Source organism: Phodopus roborovskii, unplaced genomic scaffold (genome assembly GCF_943737965.1).
Source record: "Phodopus roborovskii unplaced genomic scaffold, PHOROB, whole genome shotgun sequence".
Taxonomy (NCBI): domain Eukaryota; kingdom Metazoa; phylum Chordata; class Mammalia; order Rodentia; family Cricetidae; genus Phodopus; species Phodopus roborovskii.
The window spans coordinates 18365967-18389947 of record NW_026125444.1 but is presented as its reverse complement, the minus strand read 5'-3'; the positions used below and the strand labels follow the sequence as shown (position 1 = coordinate 18389947).

At 41.8% G+C, this 23981-nt stretch overlaps 1 protein-coding gene across 2 annotated transcripts in view; it reads left to right on the top strand.

Annotated features, from left to right (window-relative positions):
- Chchd3 (coiled-coil-helix-coiled-coil-helix domain containing 3) overlaps positions 1-23981 on the top strand; it is a 247847-nt gene that overhangs the window by 176691 nt on the left and 47175 nt on the right. For both annotated transcript variants that reach the window (XM_051175883.1, XM_051175884.1), the window contains one exon: positions 17120-17190. In XM_051175883.1, coding sequence (XP_051031840.1) covers positions 17120-17190 — 71 coding nt within the window. The remainder of the gene's footprint in view (positions 1-17119; positions 17191-23981) is intronic.

Sequence of the window (23981 nt, the reverse complement as noted above, 5' to 3'; positions counted from 1 at the left end):
AGAGGCAGGAAGATCTCTGAGTTAAAGGCCAGCCTGGTTTATAGAGTGAGATCCAGAACAGCCTGGGTTACACAGAGAAACTGTTTCAGGGGAAAGAAAAAACAAAACACTCTTCCAGTACTACTAGTAAGTTACACAACAGACGTTGAGTGTGAATATTTGAGCCAATGAAAAATGAACATTGACCTATTTGGCAGATGGCAGATGAATTTCAGAGACACCAAGAGTAACTAAAGTCATTCGTAACTTTAATGTTACTCAGTTTAATCTGAGCCTACCTTTTAAAACTTAACTCTCATTTGGATCTGAATTGGCCTTATGGCTGAATGTGTTTGTGAAAACAGCAGGTTCCTGTTTGGGAAGGGAACATTGTACCTGCTTTGTAACTAGGCTTCCTGAGATCAGCTCATTGGGAGGAGTTTAAACAGTTCTGTGTCCTTGTTGCCCTGAACAACTCTCATCATCCATTGGATGAAAATGATCTTATGTTAGCTGACCCCTGTTGTTGCACTATTTTAATATTAGCTCTGTGATAAATTAATTTTTATCTTGAGTTTGTTCCAGTAGATATATAACTTCTGCATCAACATTCATTATTGAAAGGCAGTTCACATATTGTACTGATTTATACTCTTCCTAGCAAAGAACCAAGCAGCCCATTTGCACATATGATCACTGGCAATTTATTTGTATGTGTTCCATGAGGTCAAGGACCAGACCCTTCTGCCTTAATTTAAGTGCCAGTCACTAGGGATAAATTGGTGTTAAAAAGGAGAGAATTTGAATATTAGTCAAATGGAAAGTGTGTTTGTGTGTGCGCGCACGCGTGCATGCATGCATGCATGCATGTGCTCCTGTTTTGCTACACACACAAACTAACTACTGAGCCACAATCCAGCCAATCGGGACTTTTTTGTTTTAAACACACACACATGTGAATGCATGCACACACGCAGAGTGTTTGGCCTGCATGGATATTTGTGTACTGTGTATATGTAGTACCCTCAGAGACCAGAAGAGGACATCAGATCCCTGAGACTGGTGTTACAGTTGGTTTTGAGACAACATGTAAGTACTGGGAATTGAACTAGGAACTTTTGGAAGAACAGTTGGTACTCTTAACCACTGAGCCACTTTCTTTGAATGGCCTTTTCAGTTAAGAAACTTTTGGTTTAGAAAACAATAAAAATCCTTTTTTTACTTTACCTTGGTTGGATTTTAGAGTTATTCTCTGCTTCTGACCTTTTAACGCCCACAGTGCCAGCATCAAAAGCCGATTTACAGGGGTGATAATTGTGCACTGGTGCCAGCTCCAAGGCTTTCATAATAGGGGTATTAAGTGAAGGTCCCATATAACACACACACACACACACACACACACACACACACACACACACACACACACACACGTTAAATGTGCACATTGAAAGGGTGAGCAATATGGTTCCTAATGAGTAAATCTGTTTTATTCATCAAGTAATGTTATTTGTATCACCTTTGAAGGTGACACTTTCTAGCTTTGTCTAGCATTTCATGACATTGTCTGTTGAAACTCCAGCATGCCTTGCTGCATCTTCATTAAGTCTACAGCTCATAACTCCCCTGAGGTCAGTTTGCATTTTCCCTTCATCTTACTCCCTTAGAAGGAAGGGCGGGGTTTGGGTTTGTGCCTCTCACCCTTTATGAGACCTGCTTATTTGCTATGGGGTTGGAGGAGTATAAAGTCTAAGCAAATGAAATTTCATTCACTTTCAAGATACTGTCCAACTGGTGCCAAGGAGGAGAGCCACGAGCTCTGTCGTGTCTGTGAAAGAATGGAAAGGTTTACTCACTTGTCAGGTAACTTCTCCTAAGTAGACTTTCTGCATCAGAATGAGCTAGTGTTATAAAGCTGTGTGTCTAGCCCCCGTTGGGAGTCACATATCAGATAGTCTGCATGTCACATGTGTATATTGCCAACTAACATTTATAAAGCAGCAACAAAATAATTTAATGTCCACAGGTCACCACAACATGCGGGACTGTATTAAAGGGTCATGCTGTTAGGAAGGTTGAGAACCACTTACATAGCTTAAACAACTCAGTTCAGAATGAACTATTGACAGACTTCTCTAGAACACCTCAGTCTCATGTTTAAAACATCTGATAGTCGTGTCATGGAAAGTCATATTCTGGGCAGAAGTGGGAAAGGCACGCTTTGCCTGGGCCTCTCCTCTCTCTCCTCTCTGAGCACTTCTTCCCTGGCAGGGACCATCCCCTTTACCTTCCTTGCTTCCCTTTGGCTTTGAGAGCGGTCCTGTTTTTCCTGCTGCTTGTCACAAAGAGCGCCCAGTGGATGCACTCACGGCTTCTCAGCCCAGATTCCAGAAAATGAGCTCAGGTCTTCTGCTCTTTGAATTAAGATCCTTAGCGTTTGGGTTCTGTTGTCTCGTGTTTTCCTGTGGTCAGTTGTTCGAATGGATATTTCAGAGCCAACGAGTGCTGGGTTGGGTGACACAGCTTGCTATTTCCTAGGGCATTTGCATAAATAGCACCCTTGAAGACTATCGAACTATAAAATTGAAATCGAGTCATGTTTCCGACTATAATCAGCTAGTACTTTGCATCTCTCACTCCACTGGTGTTTTGGGATGCCTTCAGCCTTCTTTGTACCTTCCTTGTTCTGGCAGGTATGAGCCAATCTGCAATAATAGTGCTTATAATGTCTTAAGTAAGTTGATGACTCGGTTTTAGACCACATCTATACTTAATCTCAGCCGCAAGTGCGACAGATGTTCCACTAAGAGTTATCATTTAAGGCTTTCTCAGCCCAGTTTCAGGTTGACTCCATCTGCAAAGACTTGCACCAGCTCTTGTGCTGAGCAAACACAGGAGAGTGGTTTGTTAGATTTACATAGTTCCTCTTCACCTGTGAGAGGAGACCAGCTAGGATACCATGGTGGTGAGTCTGAGATGTGCTGGCAGTACGATGACAGTTTCTTTATGAAGCCATCCGGTGTGTCTTGTTAAATGTGCACACAGCATTGCCTGGTTGAGCACTTCCCAAGGAAGACCTATGACCTTAAGAGTGGCCGCTGCATCACAGAGCCCTCCGGAGAGTGAGAGGTGCCCATGCTGGCAACACACCGTAATTTAAGAGTTACTCTCTGGGTCTTGCAATACATACTGGTAAATTCTCTTGATAACCCTTCTGATAACTGTGAAATTGCTTGGTCTCACCCTTGTAGAGAAACAGTGAGACACTAACCACAGAAAGAGCAGAAAGGTCTCAGGTGTGTGATTCCCATCTGAAAGGTGAGTGGAAATGAGTGATACTGATTGTCGCTAGGAGAGCAACAAACAGGAAATACACAATCCTTTTACTGGCATCATTACAGAATAATGTTGAGAAAAATTGTCCTGTATTCAGAGTAATGGAAAGTATATCTAAGCTATCTAAGTATTTTTGATAATTTTTAAATTATGTTTTATTTATTTATGTGTCTCATATCCGGGTATACACACCAGCAGAGATCATAGGATAACTTTCAGAAATTGGTTTTCTTCTTTCCTAATGTGGGTCCCAGGGATGGAACTCGGGTTGTCAGGCTTGGTGTCAGGTGTCTTTACCCCGAGCCATCTTTTACTGACCCACTTTATACTATCTAGACAACTTCCTAACGTGATAAGAATTCCAGAGTAGTGTTTTCTGACAATAAATGCAATATGTTTTTTCTTAAAAAAATTACATGGGCTCTTTCTAAGACCTTGTTATAGGTGGTTACTAAGTTAGAAGGGAAACTATCCGCCAAGGGTCACAGCTGTTAGTTTCAGAGTCTCAATCTTAGCCGTGTGTGCCTGTGTGTCTATGTGTTTCACACACTATTTGTGCTGTTCAGATTGCTCTGTGTGGCTTCTGGTTTCTCCCCTCTTAAATTTCATTTCACAATACAAGTAGATCTTTCTTACTGCTAAAGAGGGGAGAAGTCAGAGGTAGTCCTTGCATTGTTGCACTGGAAATTAAAGGAAGTAAAATTATAACTAAGCCAGGAATTGAATGTGAAGAGTAGTTACATACTAGAGAAATAAAAAGAGGCTTTGGAGACTCATCTGACAAACCGCTTGCTAGCAGTAGAGACCTCCCTTTAGTGATCCTATAGCCCCATGGTGCTTCACTAATTATACATTTATTTATTGGAGTTTTAAATTTATGTCTCTCCCACGTTTTGCCATGAGCTCTGTGAATGTGGGGCCACATCAACATAGTACTCCAGATTCTGGGCATTGTGCCTGGCACCGGCTTTCAGTACTTGTAGAGCTAGTTAAAAGACAGCATGGGTAGCTGCTGTCTTAGTTAGGGTTTCTGTTGCTGGGATCAAACACCGTGACCCCAAGTTGGAGAAGAAAAGGCGTATTTGGCTTATGCTCCCACAGCATTGTTCTTTATCAAAGTCAGGACAGGAACTCAAACAGGGCAGGAACCTGGAGGCAGAAGCTGATGCAGAGGCCATGGGAGGGTGCTGCTTACAGGCTTGCTCCCCATGGCTTGCTCAGCCTTTCTTATAGAACCCAGGACCGCCAGCCCAGGGACAGAACCACTCATAATGGGCTGTGCCCTCCCCCATCAACCACTAATTAAGAAAATACCTGGATCTTACAGAGGCATTTTCTCACTTGAGGTTTGTCAAGTTGATGTAAGACTAGCCAGCACAGTGGCAGTTGAATCTTTTTGGCACAGTGGTTTGTTTGCCCAGATGAAGAAACTGAGGCACAGAGTGATTTAACTGAGGTTATCCTTGTGTGGTGTCAAGGCTGTCAGTGAATCTAGGACTACTGCTTTAATTAGAGAACTAAGTCAAGGGGAAATGGCAACCACAGCAAACCTACAAGACTGTAATTAGGAAAGTTTCTAAATCTCCTGGAATAAAGTTAGAAATACTAGAAAAAGCCTGGATATTTCCGTTTCTTCTGTGAATAACAGTAAAGGTGGACTCAGAGAGTAATTACAAAAGCAGTTTATTAATTTTGCCAGGGTGCCCCAGAGACAGCGAGACTTTTATGAAATGTGGCTTTTTAAAGCTGGCAAGATTTTATGCTAGATTTAAAGATAGCTATAATTTTCTTCTTTAATTCTCCTTGCTCTTTTCTTTGCTGGGAAGGGAGAGAGGCAGAAGGAAACAGAATGGTGAGTTGAAGCGACGTGGCTGCCAGGAGAAAGGCACTCCATGAGTGTCATCACATGCTTTATTGAAGCTCTCCTCAGGGTGTATGAAAAGCAAACATCTTGGGGCTTAAAGAGAGTCTGGCCTTGATTAGTTTGACTTCATATTTCATAAAAATGAATGGTTTCAATCACAAAAAGTGTATTTTTCGTTTATTTAATAAAACTCTAGATTTGAGGCATCCGCCTGTGTGTCCACCCCTCTGTACTACACACTTGCCTCTCAAGGTCAGTCGTAGGTCAAGATGGTTTTTGACACACTAGCCCTCAAGTCTGCCTTGCACACTGAAGAAGAAGGGGGTTTGAGAGAGAGCGAGAGCGAGAAAGGGCTGAGCAGGCCTTCAGCTAGCTGAGGCCAGCTCCCTTTAAATGCAGCTTGTCTGCAAGTCCCCCATGACAGTTGTGCTGGTGCAGGCAGGCTCAGAAGTGTAGTTTGGGTGATCCCATTTCCTGCTTGAAATGACTTTCAAAGGAAGAAGAGATACTGGGAGGTTTCCCCCCACACGGGGGTCTTCATTTGTCTTTACTATGGTGTATAATAAGATTTTGAACTAACAGTACTAAGTTAGTCATTAGTTACTGATCTGCGGTAGCATGGATTTCATTCAACTGAATAGGGCTGAAAAGTCTTAAGATATACTTTGGATATTCACAGGTGCCCATTAACAGAAATTTACAGTACTCAGAATGAATGCCTAGCCTGCTGAGCTTCATGCATATCCAAGACAAAAGGCAGTTGAGTTTGTCTCCCTTTTCAGGTTGGCACACAGTTACAATGACAGTTTAGTGGCAATTTGGCTCTTTTGTATCACCTAGGGATCCAAGCATTGGAGACTTGATGGTGAGATCCTCTATCCCTCACAAGGAAAACCAGGCTCTCTGCCAATGCCTGGACTGGCAGTGCTCCCGATAGGATCACCTCATCTTAATCTGAAAGTGAGACTGTTTACCCAGCCTTGCCCATTCAAGGGTGCCTTTTAGAAACAGAATACTGGATCTGATACACCGAGAATTTGAACCCATGTTTGCAGTTGGGCACGCTGTTGGAGTATCAATTTCTCATGTCCCATGGGTTGCTGTGTCCTGAGCGGTGGTGCAGGAGCGGGAGGGGATAGAAAGAAATTATCAGGAGACTGAAATCAAAGCTGAGAATTTCAAAGGCCTATAAAGAAGTTCTTTAAGATGCCAGCTCCTCTATTCTGGGCCCATTTCCTTGGCAAGAATTCCAGATCCCTTCCACCATTCTTCTCACAGCCTACAGAGTATAAGGCACACTGCAGTAGGCTTAGCTCAGCATTCTTCTGTCTAATGGGTGTCTCATGGGAAGGGTAAAAGCTCTAGATAAACTGGACCATTTATGTTCTTTTAACAGCTGTATAGCTCTCAGGATTGCTGTCGTAAAGATGTAGTTGTTCTTCAAATTCAGTCCCTTGGTTCTGTGTAATTCTGTGGAAAGACAAGTCATGGAATCTGCTGTGGAAACCTGCTCCCCCATGAAGTGTGCTGTGGTTTGATTGCGAGTGGCCCCTCACCAGCTCAGGTGTTTTAATAACTCTTCTGGCATTTTGTGGACATGGGGCATACCTGGCTGATGTGATATTGTAAGGTTGGGTAAAGAAAATTGTACCCATCCTCATTCCTGCCCGAGTTCTCTGCTTCCTGATCACCCTGAGATGAAAGAAGCCTACTATAAGCAGTAGCCACTGCAGATGCAGCTTCTGTTGCCTGCCCTGCCCTGCCCTGCCCTGCCCTGCCCTGCCCTGCCCTGCCCTGCCCTGCCCTGCCCTGAGACTCTGTTTTCTCCTAAGTTACTCCATCGGGCAGTGTCCCAGTGTTGAAATGAGTAACCAGTGCAATTAGTGGCCAGGGCTTCCTGCCTGGAATAGTACCTGGGCTGTGGTTAACACAGCTTTGAGTTCCTAAGTGCTGATTTCACCTTGAGCAACTCGTACCATCCAGTAGAGGTCTTACCATGTGGTTCTCAGCATCAAGTGTGTTTTTAACATATTCCTACTGTTTGTGCCGCCCCCCCCCCCCCCATCCAGACCTTTGTTGGAACTGACTGGCCAATCAAGTGATGCTTGTATCTAAGGAGTTGTAGGCCAGGAGAGATTTGTGGATAGTTGAAGATAAGTATGAAAAGTAGGGAGCCACACATTCAGTCCAATCTGGGCAAGCTCTAAACTGCTTCCTTCCATACTTGCTCTGAGCAGACAGACACACACAGACACACACTCACTCACACACAGACACTCATGCACACACACTCACACGCACAAGCACTCACACATGCACACACACTCACACTCACTCACACACTCGCAGACTCACACACACACTCACACGCACATGCACTCATACACACATACACACATGCACACACACAGACACACTCACACACACACATGCGTGCACACACACACACTATGAAGACGTTTGTAGGTGCTAGACAGATGGCAGGTAAGAGCCTCTGGTACCCTGGCAGAGGACTTGAGTTTATCTCCTAGCACCCATGTCAGGAAGCTCACAAATGCCTATAATTACAGTTCCAGGTTATCTCACACTGGCTGATCTCTGCTGGCACCTGTACTCACCTGTACATGCCTAAACACAGACATATACTCACATACAGGAATGTAAAAATAAATACTTTTTAATGGAAATCAAAGAAAAACTGAAACAAAACTAGCTGCTTGGTGGTGGTACAGGCCTTTAATCCCAACATTTGGGAGGCAGAAGTAGGCAGATCTCTGAGTTCAAGGACGGCTTGGTGGGCAGAGTGAGTTCAAGGACAGCCAGGGCTGTCTTGGAGAAACCCTGTCTTGAAGAACAAAATAAACGATGTTATCTTACATTTAAAATTCAATTAAGTGTTGGAGAGTTCGCTCAGTGGTTAAGAGTATTATCTACTCTCCCACAGGACCTAGGTTTGATTCACAGCATCCTTCATGGCTGTTACAACTTCTTTTCTAGGGTTTCCAACTCCTGCTTCTAGCCTCTGTGAAAAGCAGATAGGAATGTGGTACACAGATCTACATGGAGGCAAAATACATACACATAAAATAAAAATACTCAAAGTTCAGTGTAGTACCCTACTTTTTATTATGCTTGATAAAAGTGGTCCTCTGAGGCATTGATTTTGGAATCATTTTTCAGCATTGCCAACTTCTCTCTGCTTGACATCTGGATGTTCTAAACTAATGAGCAATGTTGCTTTAAGAAAAGAGGAGCTGCATTTTTAAAGTATTGGTGGATTTTTCTTTAACCTAGCATTTCTCATAGACATTCCATGGGATTTTTGCTTATGAAGAGGCTTCAAAATAAAAGGGTCCATGAGCCAACTGTGGAATCATGATGGACAGCATTTCCCAGAGAGTTATAAAATTTGGGGCCCGCAACATCGATTTCACTGGATTCAACTTGATGTCTTTGAACCAGTATCTACCACTCAACGATCCGTTTGGGTCTAAAACTGCTCTAGACAATTCCAAATTAGGAAACTGAGATGGTGCACCTTATAACACTATGGCCAGAGCTTCAGATTAGAACTTCAGACAAGCATCACCTGCCTCTCAGAGACCAGGTACAGATGTTACAGCGAGGCCTCTGGACTTAACCTTTGCTTTAGTTTGTTTCCCTACAGGGTACCAGAGTCACTATCGCCACATGACAACAGGAAGTAAGTCTAAGAAAACAATGGTATTTTGGGTCCCTCCCCCCCCAGAAAATAAATAATTATCACTTGCTTAGGGTTGATTTTAAATTGTGTGGTATTGAGAATGGAAGATGATGGTCAGATTCAGGAATCTATTTTAGAAAAGTTTAAAGAGTATAGATGGGATGGGATATATGTAAATTAACATATCTTCTTATGAACTATTTTAGCATCTATTAGCTATAGACAACTTACATTATTATAGATTCTTATATGTTGAAACTTAAGTAAAATTAGCTTTGTATTCCTGTTTTGGATAATTTATATTTTGTCATACTATGTAGGCTCTTCTTTCTGTTTACAATGTCCTGTACACAAATATAAAACTATCTTTATCATATTCTATGTATGTATGCTTCTTAATGTGCTTAAGATATTTTGTATATTGATATGATTTAGCATTTTTTTTTATCATTTTGCCATATATAGTTCTACCTCTGGTCAAAACATTTCATTTTTTTTTCCTGTTTTAGAGATTTACATACATACATACATACATACATATTTACGAATTTGAGGTAATTTTCCTTACACTACTCATAGGTTTAAGATTGTTTAAATTATATTTGGGAAGCTTTAGTCACTGAAAACTTGTTTCTGATAATTACAGATTATAGTAACTTATGCTTATACTTAATGATCTTAGGTTCTGTATGTGCTCAGAGGTGTACCAACATAGATATTTTCTCTTTAAACACTTCAGCGACATACAGAATATGAAATTTAAATGTTTTAATAATTTAGGACTCTGTTGCATGAGACACTATTGTTCCTGACAGCACTGAGCTGTTCCCCAGAGTATAATGGGCACCAATGACACTCCATTTGGAGTTCGTTCTCTTCTTGGATACTGGCCTTTTGTGCAAAGATCTGCCCCCTCCTTGATCACTGACCTTGGACACACTGTCCTAACTGGGTTAGCTGAAGATAAACTTAGAGACTGTTGAACCTTACCAAGTTAGGGTAAGACAGTCTTTCAAATTTTCCTGCTTCTGAGATGGTTGTCAGATACTCGAAGCCTTACCCAAAGTTGGTTACCCCAACGTTATTGTGAGATCTTGGGTGACCATCCAGGTACAACTTTAGGAAGCTGTACGCTTGCACTTCCTGCCTACCTTAGTAATAATATTTTCCTTCTCAGGTCTTGGATGAGGTTGAAGACTAGATTGTCTACCAGGTACAAGGCTTAAACTTTCCAGATTACGACGGCTATCTGAATAATCTCTGTTATATGCCATTACCCTGGGACTGAACATTTAGAATATGTCTGTTGCTCTTTCTAGTTGTTGGCCTTAATTTGTGAATGTTTTTACACATATGATTAATGAGTTAATTGCATCTTGTTGGTGATGAACTGAAGTTATTGGGGAGGAGGGGAGGAGAGACAAGAAAAGAGCAGAGGGTGTGTTTTGAGGCAAGGTCTCATCTTGCAGCCTGCACAGGCTTTGAACTCAAGGTCCTCCTGTCTATAGACAGCCTCATGAGGGCTGTCATTACAGGCACGGGTGGCCACAATAAGCTTTCTTTTTGCCTGGGCTAGTGACATAGCCATCCACGTTCCCAGCACTTCCCAGGCCTCAACATACTTCTCTTTTACCTTATGATCTGGCTGAGGGGTGTAAGTGCCTTGACTGGGTGGTGCCGCCTCTTTACTAGAAAAAAATCTTTTGTCCTTTACGGTATTCTGGTTGTGGCTGACTTTGTCTTGGGTACCTTACAGAGCATTATCCCTGGACCATCTTTGTATCTTACTCTGTAATTGTCATTACTGTCCCTCTTTTATAGATGTTATGCACCTGTTGAAGTTAAGTGATTTGTTCTGTTCTTCAAGGAGCTGTGGTTTGGTGTCTGCCCTTAAGGTCCTTCCAAGCCACCACACTGCATTGCTAAAAAGTGTTTGTGGGAAACGTTCATGTTTGAAATGAAGCATATTTTCAAAATTATGTACAATGGAGCCTTTTCCCTACTCAGTTTGCTGCTTGTGTTTCCAGTAATTGGTCCCTGGTGCCTTGGTTGGGAAAATGTTTTAATATAGGAAGTAAAACTGCCTCATGTTTCCAGTGATGTCTTGTCCCTTGGGTCATGTGACAGAAGCATATCCCAAATGTAAAGACTTTTACATTGTTGTTCTGGAGGTAGTTACCCCTGGAGGGACACGTTTTGCTTGATGTCTGGGTTTTGATTGTGCTGAAACATCTCAAAGATAATGTTCTTCTACACCAAATTTATGGAGTCTACTTTCTCACAAAAATTCTTGGTGGGAAACATTTTATGCTTATATCAATAAAAGTGTCTGTCTAGAAGGAAGAAATAAATAAATCTGTTCTTTAATACTTGATTCACATCATATTTACCTGCCACAAATGCATGCTATGAGCAGGCATGTCATGTCAAGAAATTTTCTTGTGGCTGATGGGGCAAATTTGTGTAGAGGTGTTTTTAATTTTAGGCCGTCATGGTGCTCATTCCTGTGGGCTTCCTTTTCATAGAGCAGTTTTCCATTGAAAGATCACCTTGCAAGATTATGAGCATCTCGTGTTTTGGGTTCTTTCTGCAAAAATTGTTTAATCTTTGCTTTTATTTTTGCTAGCATATATTGTAAGAAGTTATGAGTTTCATTGTGACTTTTTTTGAATGCATATAAAATTCTTTGATCATAATAAGTAACTTAGGCTTCATACATTTGCCTGTGATCCTTACCATGGACCATGCTATTCTTTTCTGTGTCTTACAGTTTCCCAGAAGTAAGCTCTAGATTTCTCTTTTTGAATCTTAATGGGATTCCCTTCTACAAAATGAACACTCGGTATATACACATGTTTTGAAGGAATATACATGTACCTCCTTTAGAAACAAGGAATATAGATGATTATTTAAATCGGATTTTAACATTGTCAAATGATTGGGTAAAAATAGTCCCTGTAGTTTTGTTCTGCTGCAGAAGGACTGTTACATTAAAGGACAACAGTGATACTAAAATATGGACAACCTGTAGTTGGTAAGATGGTGTCAACTGTCTTGGGGCACAAACACCAAGAGGTGATGCCCTCAGAAATGCTGCACTTCTGTTTCTTCTTGACTTGGGGCAAGAACAGTTAGTTGGTGCTTCTAGGCAGTGTGGGAAGCCAGAACTCTTGGAACAGTCTGGCCTCCAGCTAGTCAGCTGCAGACAGTATTAGCTTAAAAGCTGATTTGGAACCTTTGTAAAGATGGCTGCTGTATTTAAAGGTGGAAACTGGCGTTTGCCATGATCCTTCAGTAACACTGACAGTCTTTCACTGTATCTTGTTGTAGCAACCCAGATGCTTGCAGTTTTAGGGAGTGTTCAGGATAACTTGTTCCAAACTTAGGTCCTTCACTGTGGTGGTTTGAATGATAATGGCCTCTATTGAATGCTTGGTTCCCTGTTGGGGAGGGAGGAAGTATGTCACTGAGGGCTGGCTTTGAGGTTTCAAAAGCAAGTGCCATTTCCTGTTAGTTCATTCCCTCCCTCCCTCTCTCCCTCATCCCCTCTCCTCTCCTTTTCCCTCCCCTCCCCTCCCCTCCCCTCACTTGTGAGTTAGATGTAAACTGAACTGCTACTCCACCCAGCACCATGCCTGCCTATGTTCATGCTCCCCTCCATGATAATCGTGGACGCTCCTGACCTCTAGATTCATGAACACGAAATTAACTACCTTCTCTTGTAAGTTTCCTTGTTCATGGTGTTTATCATGGGAATAGAAAAGTAGTTTAAGATACCTCAGCCCCTGAGATTCCGGTATTACAGTTCACCGTGCTCCACGAGTGACTCTGAAGTAGCGGGCACACAGACCTTTCATCCTAGGGCTCCTTCCTTCTTAAAATCCCCTAACGAGAGTTGTTGTAGCCCCGGAAGAACTTCTGAACCATCCACCCATTTCCATTTTCTTTAACTTAGAAAGTCTGGTCTGAACATGCCCTCAGCAATGGACAGCTCTTTTACGCTAGGCAGATAGCTTATGGGAGCAGGATGGAGAATCCCACAATGCAGTGCAGTCTGCGCTTGCTGGTTACTAGTGACCAAAGGAATACGGGGAATGAGGTTTCCTGGCGTAGGTCTGTCCCTCTCTAGCTCTTAGCTGTCTTCCTTCCCCTCTTCCTTCCTTCCTTCCTTCCTTCCTTCCTTCCTTCCTTCCTTCCTTCCTTCCTTCCTTCCTTCCATAGTAACCCTGTAAAGAATCTGTTTTCTTCCTGACAACTGACTGCTTCCAGCTCTTTGAAGATTATCCTTTATTTCTAATCTGTCACATTTTTTACTGTTGAATTAAAAACAAAATACAGACGCTGGGCTGTAGATGTGCAGTATTGTCATTTGAAAGTACATGCATCAGCACAGTACACGAGAGTAGACCTGGCAGTGGATGCAGAAAGAGAAGGGCCCGTGGATTCTGTGGGACTCTTCCCCTATCAGCATGTGCTCAGCCCAGCCAGGGGTAAACATCAAGCAAGCTCTACCATGAGAGAGATACAGAAGCGCCAAGCTTAGAGCAGACAAGCAAAACCAAAGGAACTGTCACAGGTTAGAAGAAAGTCAACTGCCACAATGGTGTCCAGGGTTAGCTCTAGACCAGGAAAGGAACACACCTGAGGGAATGGGGAAATGCCAGTACAGTCCAGAGTTTAGCACTGGCAAGGCATCTCAGTTGGTGTTGGGTTGTCAGGCAAGCAGTTTGCACCCCCCACCCCCGCCCAATGCTCTGCAGTCCCAGTACTTGGGAGGCAAAGAGAGGCTGAAGCTCACTGGCCGGCCAGCCTGGCTCAATTGGTGAACTCTGGCGTCAGTGAGAGACCTGCCTCAAAAAGTATGCTTCAGAGTTACAGAAAACCCTTATCGACCACCTCTGGGCCTCTTCATATACACATCTACACACACACACACACACACACACACACACACACACACACACACGGGGGGGGGGTCACCTCTGGGCCTCTTCATACACACACACACACACACACACACACACACACACACACGGGGGGGGGGGAGGTCAGTGTAGCATTTAGTTAATACCTACCGCTGCAACCACTAGTTACAGGTGATGTGGATTGTAAGATCCCACTTGTGCTCTGAGATGAAGCTGAGGGAGATGTGAGGACCTACTCTTTTCTGCCCTTTATCTGACTCTAATTTTGCAGTCAGGGGAAAAACAAAACCACATTTGTTTAGTAAGTGTGCATAGTGGCTTCATTTGTAAGAATGTATTAAAATTCTACTCAGCCTGTAACCCCTCCTCAAACATACTTTTATGTTCTAGTAAATTATACCATTTTTTGTTAATTAGCCCCTTTGTGGCCCGAAAGTTTGTGTATATGTGTAAAATACAGGCAAGTCTAGTGCATATTCACATCTCATTTTAAGGAACAGAACAGGGGTGTGAGTCTTGTACCTTTATGTTCCCATTCTTTGTCATGCTGTTCTGTCCCCTTCTTGCTACCAGCACAGAACGGCCAATTGAAGATAGCCAGCAGTTTATTTTGTATTTCTACGCGGCCAATTGAAGATAGCCAGCAGTTTATTTTGTATTTCTACAAACCACATGAATTACATTCTGCCACATAACTTCAACTTTTCTGCATATGTGCATGCATAGTTAGTTCTCCTCTGCTGTATGCTTTCCACCCAGACTCCCGGTGTTCGCTCTTTCTCCCACTGCAGATACTCTGAGGATGCAGGGCTTGGGTTTGAGTGAATGGTATATAATTTTAGGTGTCTTTTCTGAGGCCACAGATCTTCTGAACTCCAGTAACAGCAGCTACACTTGGACTACTGCCTTCCATTAGAATTGTTTTTCTTTGATGTTAGATTGAAATTTTCTTGAGGGTCTAATTTCCCTGAGTGAGCATTCATTGGGATAATAGGGCTCTAGTGTTAACTGAATAAGTATTTTTATTAGATACTGTCTGCACATCTGGAGTATTCTTAAGTACTTATGTAGCCTTGCCCCCGTGGGACTTTTTATCATTAGAAAGACTCATACCATACGGTGTGGGGGACTGGTTGCTGAGGTGGAAGTACTGAGCCAAACTAACATCTTTAGAGCAATCTCTAGGGAGCTGGGAGGCGCCATCGGCACAGCTCTCCATTTATCACCGTGGAGGTTGTAACTGGAACCACTTTCCCTGCCGTGGGAGGCAGAGGGCAGGGCAGGTACTGATGTGTACCGCAGCAAAAGCCTCACTTCTGTGCATTATTCTTGCTGTCACCACCATCATTATTTTATTCAGATCTTTTACTCTACAAAAACTTTTTCACAGTTCTTGCCTATCTTATTTGACTGCCTCGATAGCTTAGGTAATTAAGCAATGCCAGTTATCATCTATATTTTATAGGTGACAGATACTGGAGAGGAAGCTGGGGAAGGTTGAAAGACTGACTCAGGGTCACAGGCTAGACCCCAAACCAGAACTTTCAGCCCAGTCCTACCCAGCTGTTAAAGTATTAGCTTTTACCATAAAGGAGCTTATTAGTCAACATGTTACTGTGTTGCCAGTATCAGTGACATAATGCCCATTTGTCAGCTAGTATAGCGTTCTGGAAGTTTCTGGCATTGTTAGTGATAAACTGGTAGCTGCTTTTGTTGCTCTTTCTATGGATGGATGGATGGATGGATGGATGGATAGATAGATAGATAGATAGATAGATAGATAGATAGATAGATAGATAGATAGATAGAATCTCCCAGGAAGAACGTGAGCCGAGCAGTGTGGAAGAGCACAGGGAAATCTTGTATGTGAAGCATATGGTGAGATGCAGGCAACCTACAGCTACAGCATCCGAGAAGACAAATGGGTTTTTGATAGCTTTAGACCTGCTGATGAATTAACACCTCTCCACATACAGAGTGTGCCTGATCACTCAGATTGCACTTTTTAAGCTGCAGAGGCAGTGCACTTAGGATACCATCTTCATGTCAGAAATGCACTTTTGTGCTTGAAAATGATAAAAAATTACAATCGATCCTTACAACTGTTCTGTTCATCTTTATTGATCAGGTGCAAGAAAGATAAATCGTAGCCCAAATAAGATTATAGTAAATGTTAGCATCGTAGGGGACTGGAGGTTGATAGAGAGTCATTCATCATCTCAAATGGTGACCTGCCCATGGCTCCAGCCACACCAGTCTGTTGTCTAATCACATACCTATTGATTTTATCTGCATCTTAGAAACCTGGATGTGACTGTCATTGGCCAACCCGGATTGTTAAATGCAAAGGGGTCACCAGTGTGAGGAGGCTTTCATTTTCATTTCTTACCAACCAACAATGATTTATTAAAAAATAAACCACCCCAAGCTGTGGACGTGAAACCCGAGTGATTAGAGAATGGATGCACACAATAGAGCCCTGTATTGTGTTGCATCCTTCTGCATTGCCCAGTGTTTTTCAGCCTATTTCATTGAGTCTGAGAGCTCATGGGTCATTTAGGCTGACCCCTCTAGTGAGACTGCTTTCAGATCAGCTAGCAGCTAGTCACAATGGGTAATTTTCAGCCCTGCTGTCCAGGGAAAAGCATCGGTTTGCCACTGTAGCTTGGCTTATGTTGTTCATGAGTTCATGTCACTATGCAGCCCTTTTTATGCTGAAATTACTAAGTCTACTTCTTTGTTCATACTGATGGTTACAAATGTTGAAGTCGTGTGAAATGATAGAACAAACTATCTTTTTGTTCTATCAAAGATTTTTTTTTTCTTCCCCTCCAAACAGGGTCTAGAAATTGCCCAGAACTAACCTGCCTCCCTGCCTCTCTGCCTCTCTCTGCCTCCCGAGTGATGAGATTAAGGCATGCATCACCATGCTTGTTGACTAAGACCCATAGTGAAACAAAATATTATGCAAAGCAAATACCGCTGTACATCACTATGAATGTGCAGGATCCCCCCCCCCCCCCCTTGAGCTTAAGAGTCTTCATTTGCAGCACTAGATAACCGAGTGAGGTAGAGCTAAGATATCCTTCAAAAATATGTTAGGAATGTCTGAGCATCTGCCATGTAATTATATACCATTGCTAATATTGTTATTTAAATTAGTGGCCTTTCAGCTATTTAAGTGTTGTGCCCTTGAAGCCAGAAATCTATTTCTGGAGTGGTTGCAACAAAGTTGTTTCTATGTTTTGAAATTGTTAAGTCTTCTGAACAGTTTGTCTTCTTGCATAGTGAAAATATTGTCAACTTTGTCCACAGAGCTCAGAGTTCTACAAAGTCACCACAGAGGAGTATCAGAAAGCTGCAGAAGAGGTAGAAGCCAAGTTCAAGTAAGTTCTTCCCCCTGCCCCATCTGTCCTCCCGCTGGTACTCGGGCTGGGGTTCTCTTGGAACTGTTTGAGTGGTTGGGATGCATTGTGTAACCTGCTTTTCTGGAGCCTTTGGTGAAAGCTTGTTGGTGGTTCAGTCCATTTTCTAAACTAAGTGGAAAATGAAAGAAATGGTAAGAGAATTTCATTTGGAATGCTCTTAATTATGACGGTTCTAATAAATTGTTACCTTAATTAGCGGAAACATGGAAAACATTCACTTTTATGTAGGAAAATGATGAGCAGGTCCAAATTTGGATGTCCTCCTTTCTTACATTTAAACTATTTTTATCTCTTCACAAGTACCTTGAACACATTAAATCATAGACTTTACCTTGCCCTTGATTATGAAGGTGACATTAAATTGCAACATCTATTAGTTCTTATGATGGCTAACTGAATATTCTGTAATTGATGGATCAAAGTGCCCATGACCCACAGCCTTATCCGTTCTCTTTACTGCCAGTTTTCACACGAGGCAAGAGGATATTTTACTGCGTATATAAAGGATTCTATTATATAACCCTTGTTAGTAGCACGTGTACAAATTAGTGAAGAAAAGAAGGTGTTGTGACAGGTTTAGTTATAAGATTACATTGCACTCTGCCCTCCTTCCTTGTGCATGTTTATAAGCATTTAATGAAATGATTAACCCTTAAGCTAGAATTATTAGTTTCTACTTCAGTGCAGTTTGTATGGTAATGGATATTTGTGTTACTTAAATGTTGATTAAAATAAGAGGTTTTTTTTTTTTTTTTTTTTTTTTTTTTTAAGGTGGTTTGACATTTGTTTAAATAGATGGAAACTTTCTATCTTTAGCTAAAAAAAGGGAGGGGGATAGAAGAGAACACCAACAGTGAGTCGCAATTGAACCAATCAGTCAATATCTCATTTATTTCTTTGAAGGCAGAGTTTTGTATATCCAGGCAGGTCTCAAACTTGGAATGATAGCAGCTCTTAAATTCCTCATTCTTTTGTGTCCCATCACACAAGTGCTGGTATGATAGGTGTGCACCACTGCATCCAACTGAAATCTCATTTTTGAAGATCAGAAGACTTTAGATAAAGCACTAGGTACATACCTTTGGTAGAGCACTTGTTTATTATGAACAAGGCCCTGTGTTTTATCCCTGGTACCACATTAAACTAGGTTAACCTGGGATACATAAGATGTTGTCTCTAAAACAAAGAATTTAGAAAGAAAGTTGGGTGTTGAATAATTAAAAGTAGTACTGGGAGGGGCCTGGAGAGATGGCTCAACAGTTAAATGCATGATTGCTTTTCCAGAGGACCCAGATCTAATTTCCAGCCCCTACCTACATGGCAACTTACAGCTGTCTGTAACTCCAATTCCATGGGACCTGACACCCTTTCACAGACATACACACAGGCAAAACACCATTGCACATAAAAAGAAATGATTTTTAAGTAGTACTGGACTTATGCATTTTTTTCTTTATATTGTGGTTGTTTATCTTTGATCCTGATAGAGTAACATTTCAAAAGCATTTTGTCTGCATACATATGATAACCTTTGAATTGGCATCCTGAATATTTCTTCATTATAAGATAATCGCTATTAAAATAACTAAAATTTAAATTAGAAACTAATGCAGGCTTGAATAATCTATGGAGTCTTCATAAAGAACATGGCATTTGTCTGTGACTTGAGAAAGATACTTAGTAGGAAGATGTCCAGAAGGAAAATGTTCCTATTTTGTTGGTAGGTGACAACTTTAGTGAAGATCAATGGCTTGACTCAAGAAATTAGCACAAGATAGAGTTGCAGAGGTCATAGGTCACCAGCTGCCAGGCTGAACTTGGGTCTTCATTTAGTAAAAAGTCAGTGGGAGGGGTTTGAGCTTGAGTGCCCTGACTTGAGTATTTTGTAGTGGGGGTGAGGCTTGGTCTGACATATAAGAAACAAGATTCAAAAAGTGCCAGGTGGAAATTCTTAGCAGGTAAAAGAAGATTGGTGCAAAATGGTTGTTAAGATTAGATGTGAATTAATAATTAGCTAGTTGATTAAGTCTACAAAGTACTGGAGGTGAAGTCCCAACCAATAGTCAGGGTTAGATTGTCCTGACGCCTCTTTCTATGGCCTGCAGATGACCACTGTGGACCCTTGCTTTGTGCATATCTTCTAATCTTTTAAAAATGTGTAGGGACACTAAACTAGAGCCAGTCTTTATTTCTGCCTCTTCTTCCCAAATGCATTCTGGGTTAAAGATGTGGCAGTAGAGCCACCCCTGCAGTAACCCTTTAAAGACTAAATGCAGTCACATTGAGACATAGTAGGCATTAGGGTTTTAGCATATAAGTTATGATGAAAGGGTGGCATCATGGACTCCATCATTCTTTGAACAGAACAGGCCAAAGAACCAAGATTGTGAGTTTAATGGGTTAGAAAACTGGTATGTTGATTCTTCTAGAAGGAAATGTGTGGTTTGAGATGAGGAAAACCCCTGCTGCAGTGCTCCACTGATCCATCCTCCCATGCACTCTGGGCTTGACTAGTGGAAAGTGAGAAAGAGAGCCCATAGAACACATGAGTGTTTAGATACACTCAGTTACGAACAGAACCCCAATAGCATCATTCTCTTACCATTCTTACATAGTATTATTTATAGAATCAAATTGGAATCTGGCCTAAGTGATGTATATGGCTTTGCCCTTGCCACAGACAGGTCAGGATTCATGTCAGGCTCCTTGAGAACTAACCTCTAAACCCTTGGAAGCTCTCTCATGGTAGAAATTGTCAACTGTGGGAGGCTCCTCAGTTTCAGTGGTATTGGGGTGATAGGACACTAAAGACTGAGTCATGAGACCTCCATCAGCCTGTGCACCAAAGCGTGGCTGTGCTGCCCTAGTTTGCAGTATTAGGGGGAGGTGATCACATCAACTCTGCATTAGGATCTCTGCAGACTGCATCTGTATCCCACCTTTGGCTAATCTTTTGTTACCATTTACCAGAGCTGGCTTTGGCTTAAGTCAGTTCTCTGAGACTTTTTACTGAATTCTCAATCCTTAGGGCTGTTTGAGAGCCTTCCCATACCTTGGGTTTTGTAGTAGTCTTGTGCCGTGTTCCCTCAGACCCTACTATTTTTCCGTCTATAATACCAGCAAATGTGCAGACTTCATTCACTCTTTGTGAGGAAGCTTCAGCATTAATATTTAGAGAGAAGCTTTACTGTACCTGTGTTGTTGGTTTTTGGCTCCTGCCTGCTATATCGAGCATCCCAGAGTGTCCTATTTTGGTTTGCACTATGACTTTAAGAGAGGCTTCCTATCTTCAAAGAATAAAACTTGCTTAGAAGAGTCCCGTGTCTCTTTAGAAGGTTGACCATCTTAAAATATCACGACCCTCCATCTGTTCCAAAGCAATGTGCTGTGTTTTATTACCTAGCAGCCGTCTTGTCTGGCCCAGTTATTCTGGCTGCTTCCTGTCTGTACACTTACTTAGCAACTTGAGGTTCTCTTTGAAGCTGTCTGACCACTGGAATCTGAACTCAGCACTTACTTAAGCAACAAACACAGAAGGCCCTTTGGTCCTTTAGTTAATTCTATTGGATGGAAGAAGACTGAGTTGGCTGCAGAGAAAGGATATTTCCTAAACTGACATTTTAAGGGCAGTTTTATATGCCTAAAATGGAGCTGACATGAAATCATCAAAACAGGAAAGAAAGTGAAAATCATTTGATGTAGCACATGACTGATAACCTCTGTCAGTACCTCTTGCCAAGACATTCCAGGGCTATTAAAATACTAACCCACGCTTCAGTCTGGCAGGCTAGAGTTTGAACAGGTTAGAATTTGTAGGGTTTGGTTTTCTACTTCATCTACAAAACATTCATTCCTAGAAGCTCTAGTGTGGCCCTCCCCTACTGTGCTATGCTTGTTTGTGGGGAGGGCGGGTGTCTGACTGTGGTGGGAACTATGCTGCATCACAAAGAAAAGGCAAGATCAGCTTTCCCTATGAAGCCAGAGTTCTCCTGTAATGAGAGCCACCTCCCCCAGTATATTGTGACTGTTATCAACACTGTTCTGGTGAGAATTACAGAACTAAAGACAAATCATACTATTTAATTTTCTTCAGGTAGTTTTCTCTGTAATAGCTAAATCAGGGGTCCTCAAGATGGCTCAACAAGTAAAGGCACTTGATGCCAAGCCTCACAACAGGAACTCAGTTCCTTGAACTCTCATGGTAGAAGAACTTACTCCTGCATAGTTTTTGGAGTGGGTGGTTGCTTACTGCCTGTAATATAGAACAACTAAAATGCATGTGTTGTGACTGAAAATTGTGTTCTACATTGAGCCTTTTCTTCTTTGTAGTTAGTTAAAATATTACATTCGCCAATATTACATAAAATTAAGAGTGTAACTCATGGGATAGAGTACTTGCCTGATGTGCCTGAAGGTATGGGTTTAATCCTTGGTACTGCAAAGAACAAAAAAGGTTGTTATTGTGTGGGACGTAGGGGTGAATCCAACACAAAGTAAATGTTTAATAAGTGCTAGATTTTATGTTCTATAAAACGTTGTGCCAAAGGAGTAACAAAATCTAGATGGTATTAGGACACCCTGACAGAGCAACAGAAGAAATAAGGACCCCAAGGGAGTTGGTAGTCTAACCAGAGTTCGAAGCACACATGTGACAGATGTATCTCAACAAAGTTGGGTGCTCTCCCTGGTAGGCTGGCACTCATGTATCAGCATGTAGAATGCCCCCACGATTGTGCATGCAGACTGTTCTTAAAGCAAAGATCAAGCAAATGTATAAAGTACATGCCAAAGAAAGAAACTGTTCAACCGTAAAGACAATGCAAAGCTGTGCATAGCACTTTGAATTGGCAACTTCCTTCCCAGGCTGTCCTTTAAATAGGAACGTGACTGATTTCTATCTTCCATAAGGAGGGGTAGAAAGTGGTGTGGGTCTTGGAAAATATTTTGTAAGGACTTCATTGGAAGTTGAGCTTCCCAACTTGGCTTCATCTTCAGTATAAAGGAATGTGATTGTATAAGATCACACATGAACACAGTAGGAATAGCCTGTTGTGTGCCAGATTGCAGGAGGAGCTTCACTTTTACCCTTGACTGAAGTCATCCACCTGACTTAGAAATCTAGACTCCTGGGAGGTAGCTTGGGCTAGCCTCAGAAAGTATTAAAGATTAGCTAGCCCGGGTGAACAAAGCTGAGGTGGTTTTCGAGTCTGAGGAATCTATGCAGAATGCCTGCAGATAAAATGGGCTTTGGGAGTGTCGCTGCCAATGAAAGAGTCTCCATGTGAAACTCTAACGTGCCCTTGGACTTTGGGGATCTGCTTTGACAGACAGCACTGTTGTGGGGCTGGAATCACCAGCAAGTGCTTCTGCTGTTTGCTGCCACTATACAGTGTGGATCTGAAGACTGTATGCAACAGTGCTTAGAAGATCCTGCTTAATTGGCTGTAAAATAATTAAATAAGGTTTGACTGGCAAATTTATAATTCTGTTAGATGCCTGAGTCAGTGTGCCCAAATGCCAGGGTGGCTTCAATTTGGAAATACTAGATTAATAGGACTAATTGTACTCCAGGTACAGAGTTGGCTCTGATTAATAGTCTTAAATCTCTCTTAAGTTTAGCAGGTAAATTTATGTTACTTGCTTTTCCACCTAAACTTTTAATTAAAAGTAATTTTGGTACTTTGGTCTGCTCGGTGGTGCCTTGCTGCTTGTCCTCGATGTTCTGAGCCTGAGCTCTGGCAGCTTTTCAGGACTCGAGTGAGTGCTTTATTGAATCACTGGTCTCATCAAAAGGATTAACGTTATATGCCATTGCTGTATATTGTATCTGCTGCTGACAGGTTTCGTGCACACTGTCCTTCTTACTTACTGATGGCTGCTTAAAACCTATGTTAGTGCTGTGTGAATGGACCTAACCTGCCAAATGTACATGAAAAATCTTTTATCTGTGATTCTCATTGATCATTTTGAAATGATCAAATGGTTTATCTCAGTCAGACACTAATTCACATTGATCAAATTCGAAATGACCCAGTTGACTTAGTTTCTGCTGAACATAAATTCTATTAAAACATAATAATTTGGGCATAGTGCCTGTTCTAATACAGGAGTGATGTTACAGCAGTTACATCATAGCTAGAGTTATTGTGTTATAAAGATGTCTCCTTCATAATGAAAAGTTTACACAAGAAGAAAGAGTGCATATTCCAGGAAAAATGGGTCTTTGGGCAAGAATTTGGGCTTTTACCCACTAATTAAATTTTGCATTTGTATCCCCTCCCCCCCCCCTTTTTAATTTGTGGTACTGTGAGCAGGAAAAAGAGCAGCTGCAGTGGTGACATTTAATTCCCTGTGGTCCTTAGAGCCAAGTAACATCTTGATTATTCAGTAAGAGAAATTGAAGAGGCAGAATTCTAGATAAAGTAAATATACCTGTGCCCTCTGCACATACCCTTCTTCATTACAGTTGCCTGTTTAGAAGTTCAGGGTTATCTGTTGGTTTTTGTTTTCGAAACATCAGCTCACCTGTGTTGACCTCTGTAATATTTCTTGTGCTCTATGGAGGAATGTGAGGAGAATTTCAATGCTGTTTAAAGAAAAATGTTTGTGCTTAAGAATATACTTTGTAGCTGGAGAGCTGGCTCAGCCATTAAGTGTGCAATGTTCTTGCAGAGGCCTACGTTTAGCTTCCAGCACCCATATCAGGTGGCTCAAAAGCATCTGGATCTCCAGTGCCAAGAAATTTGATG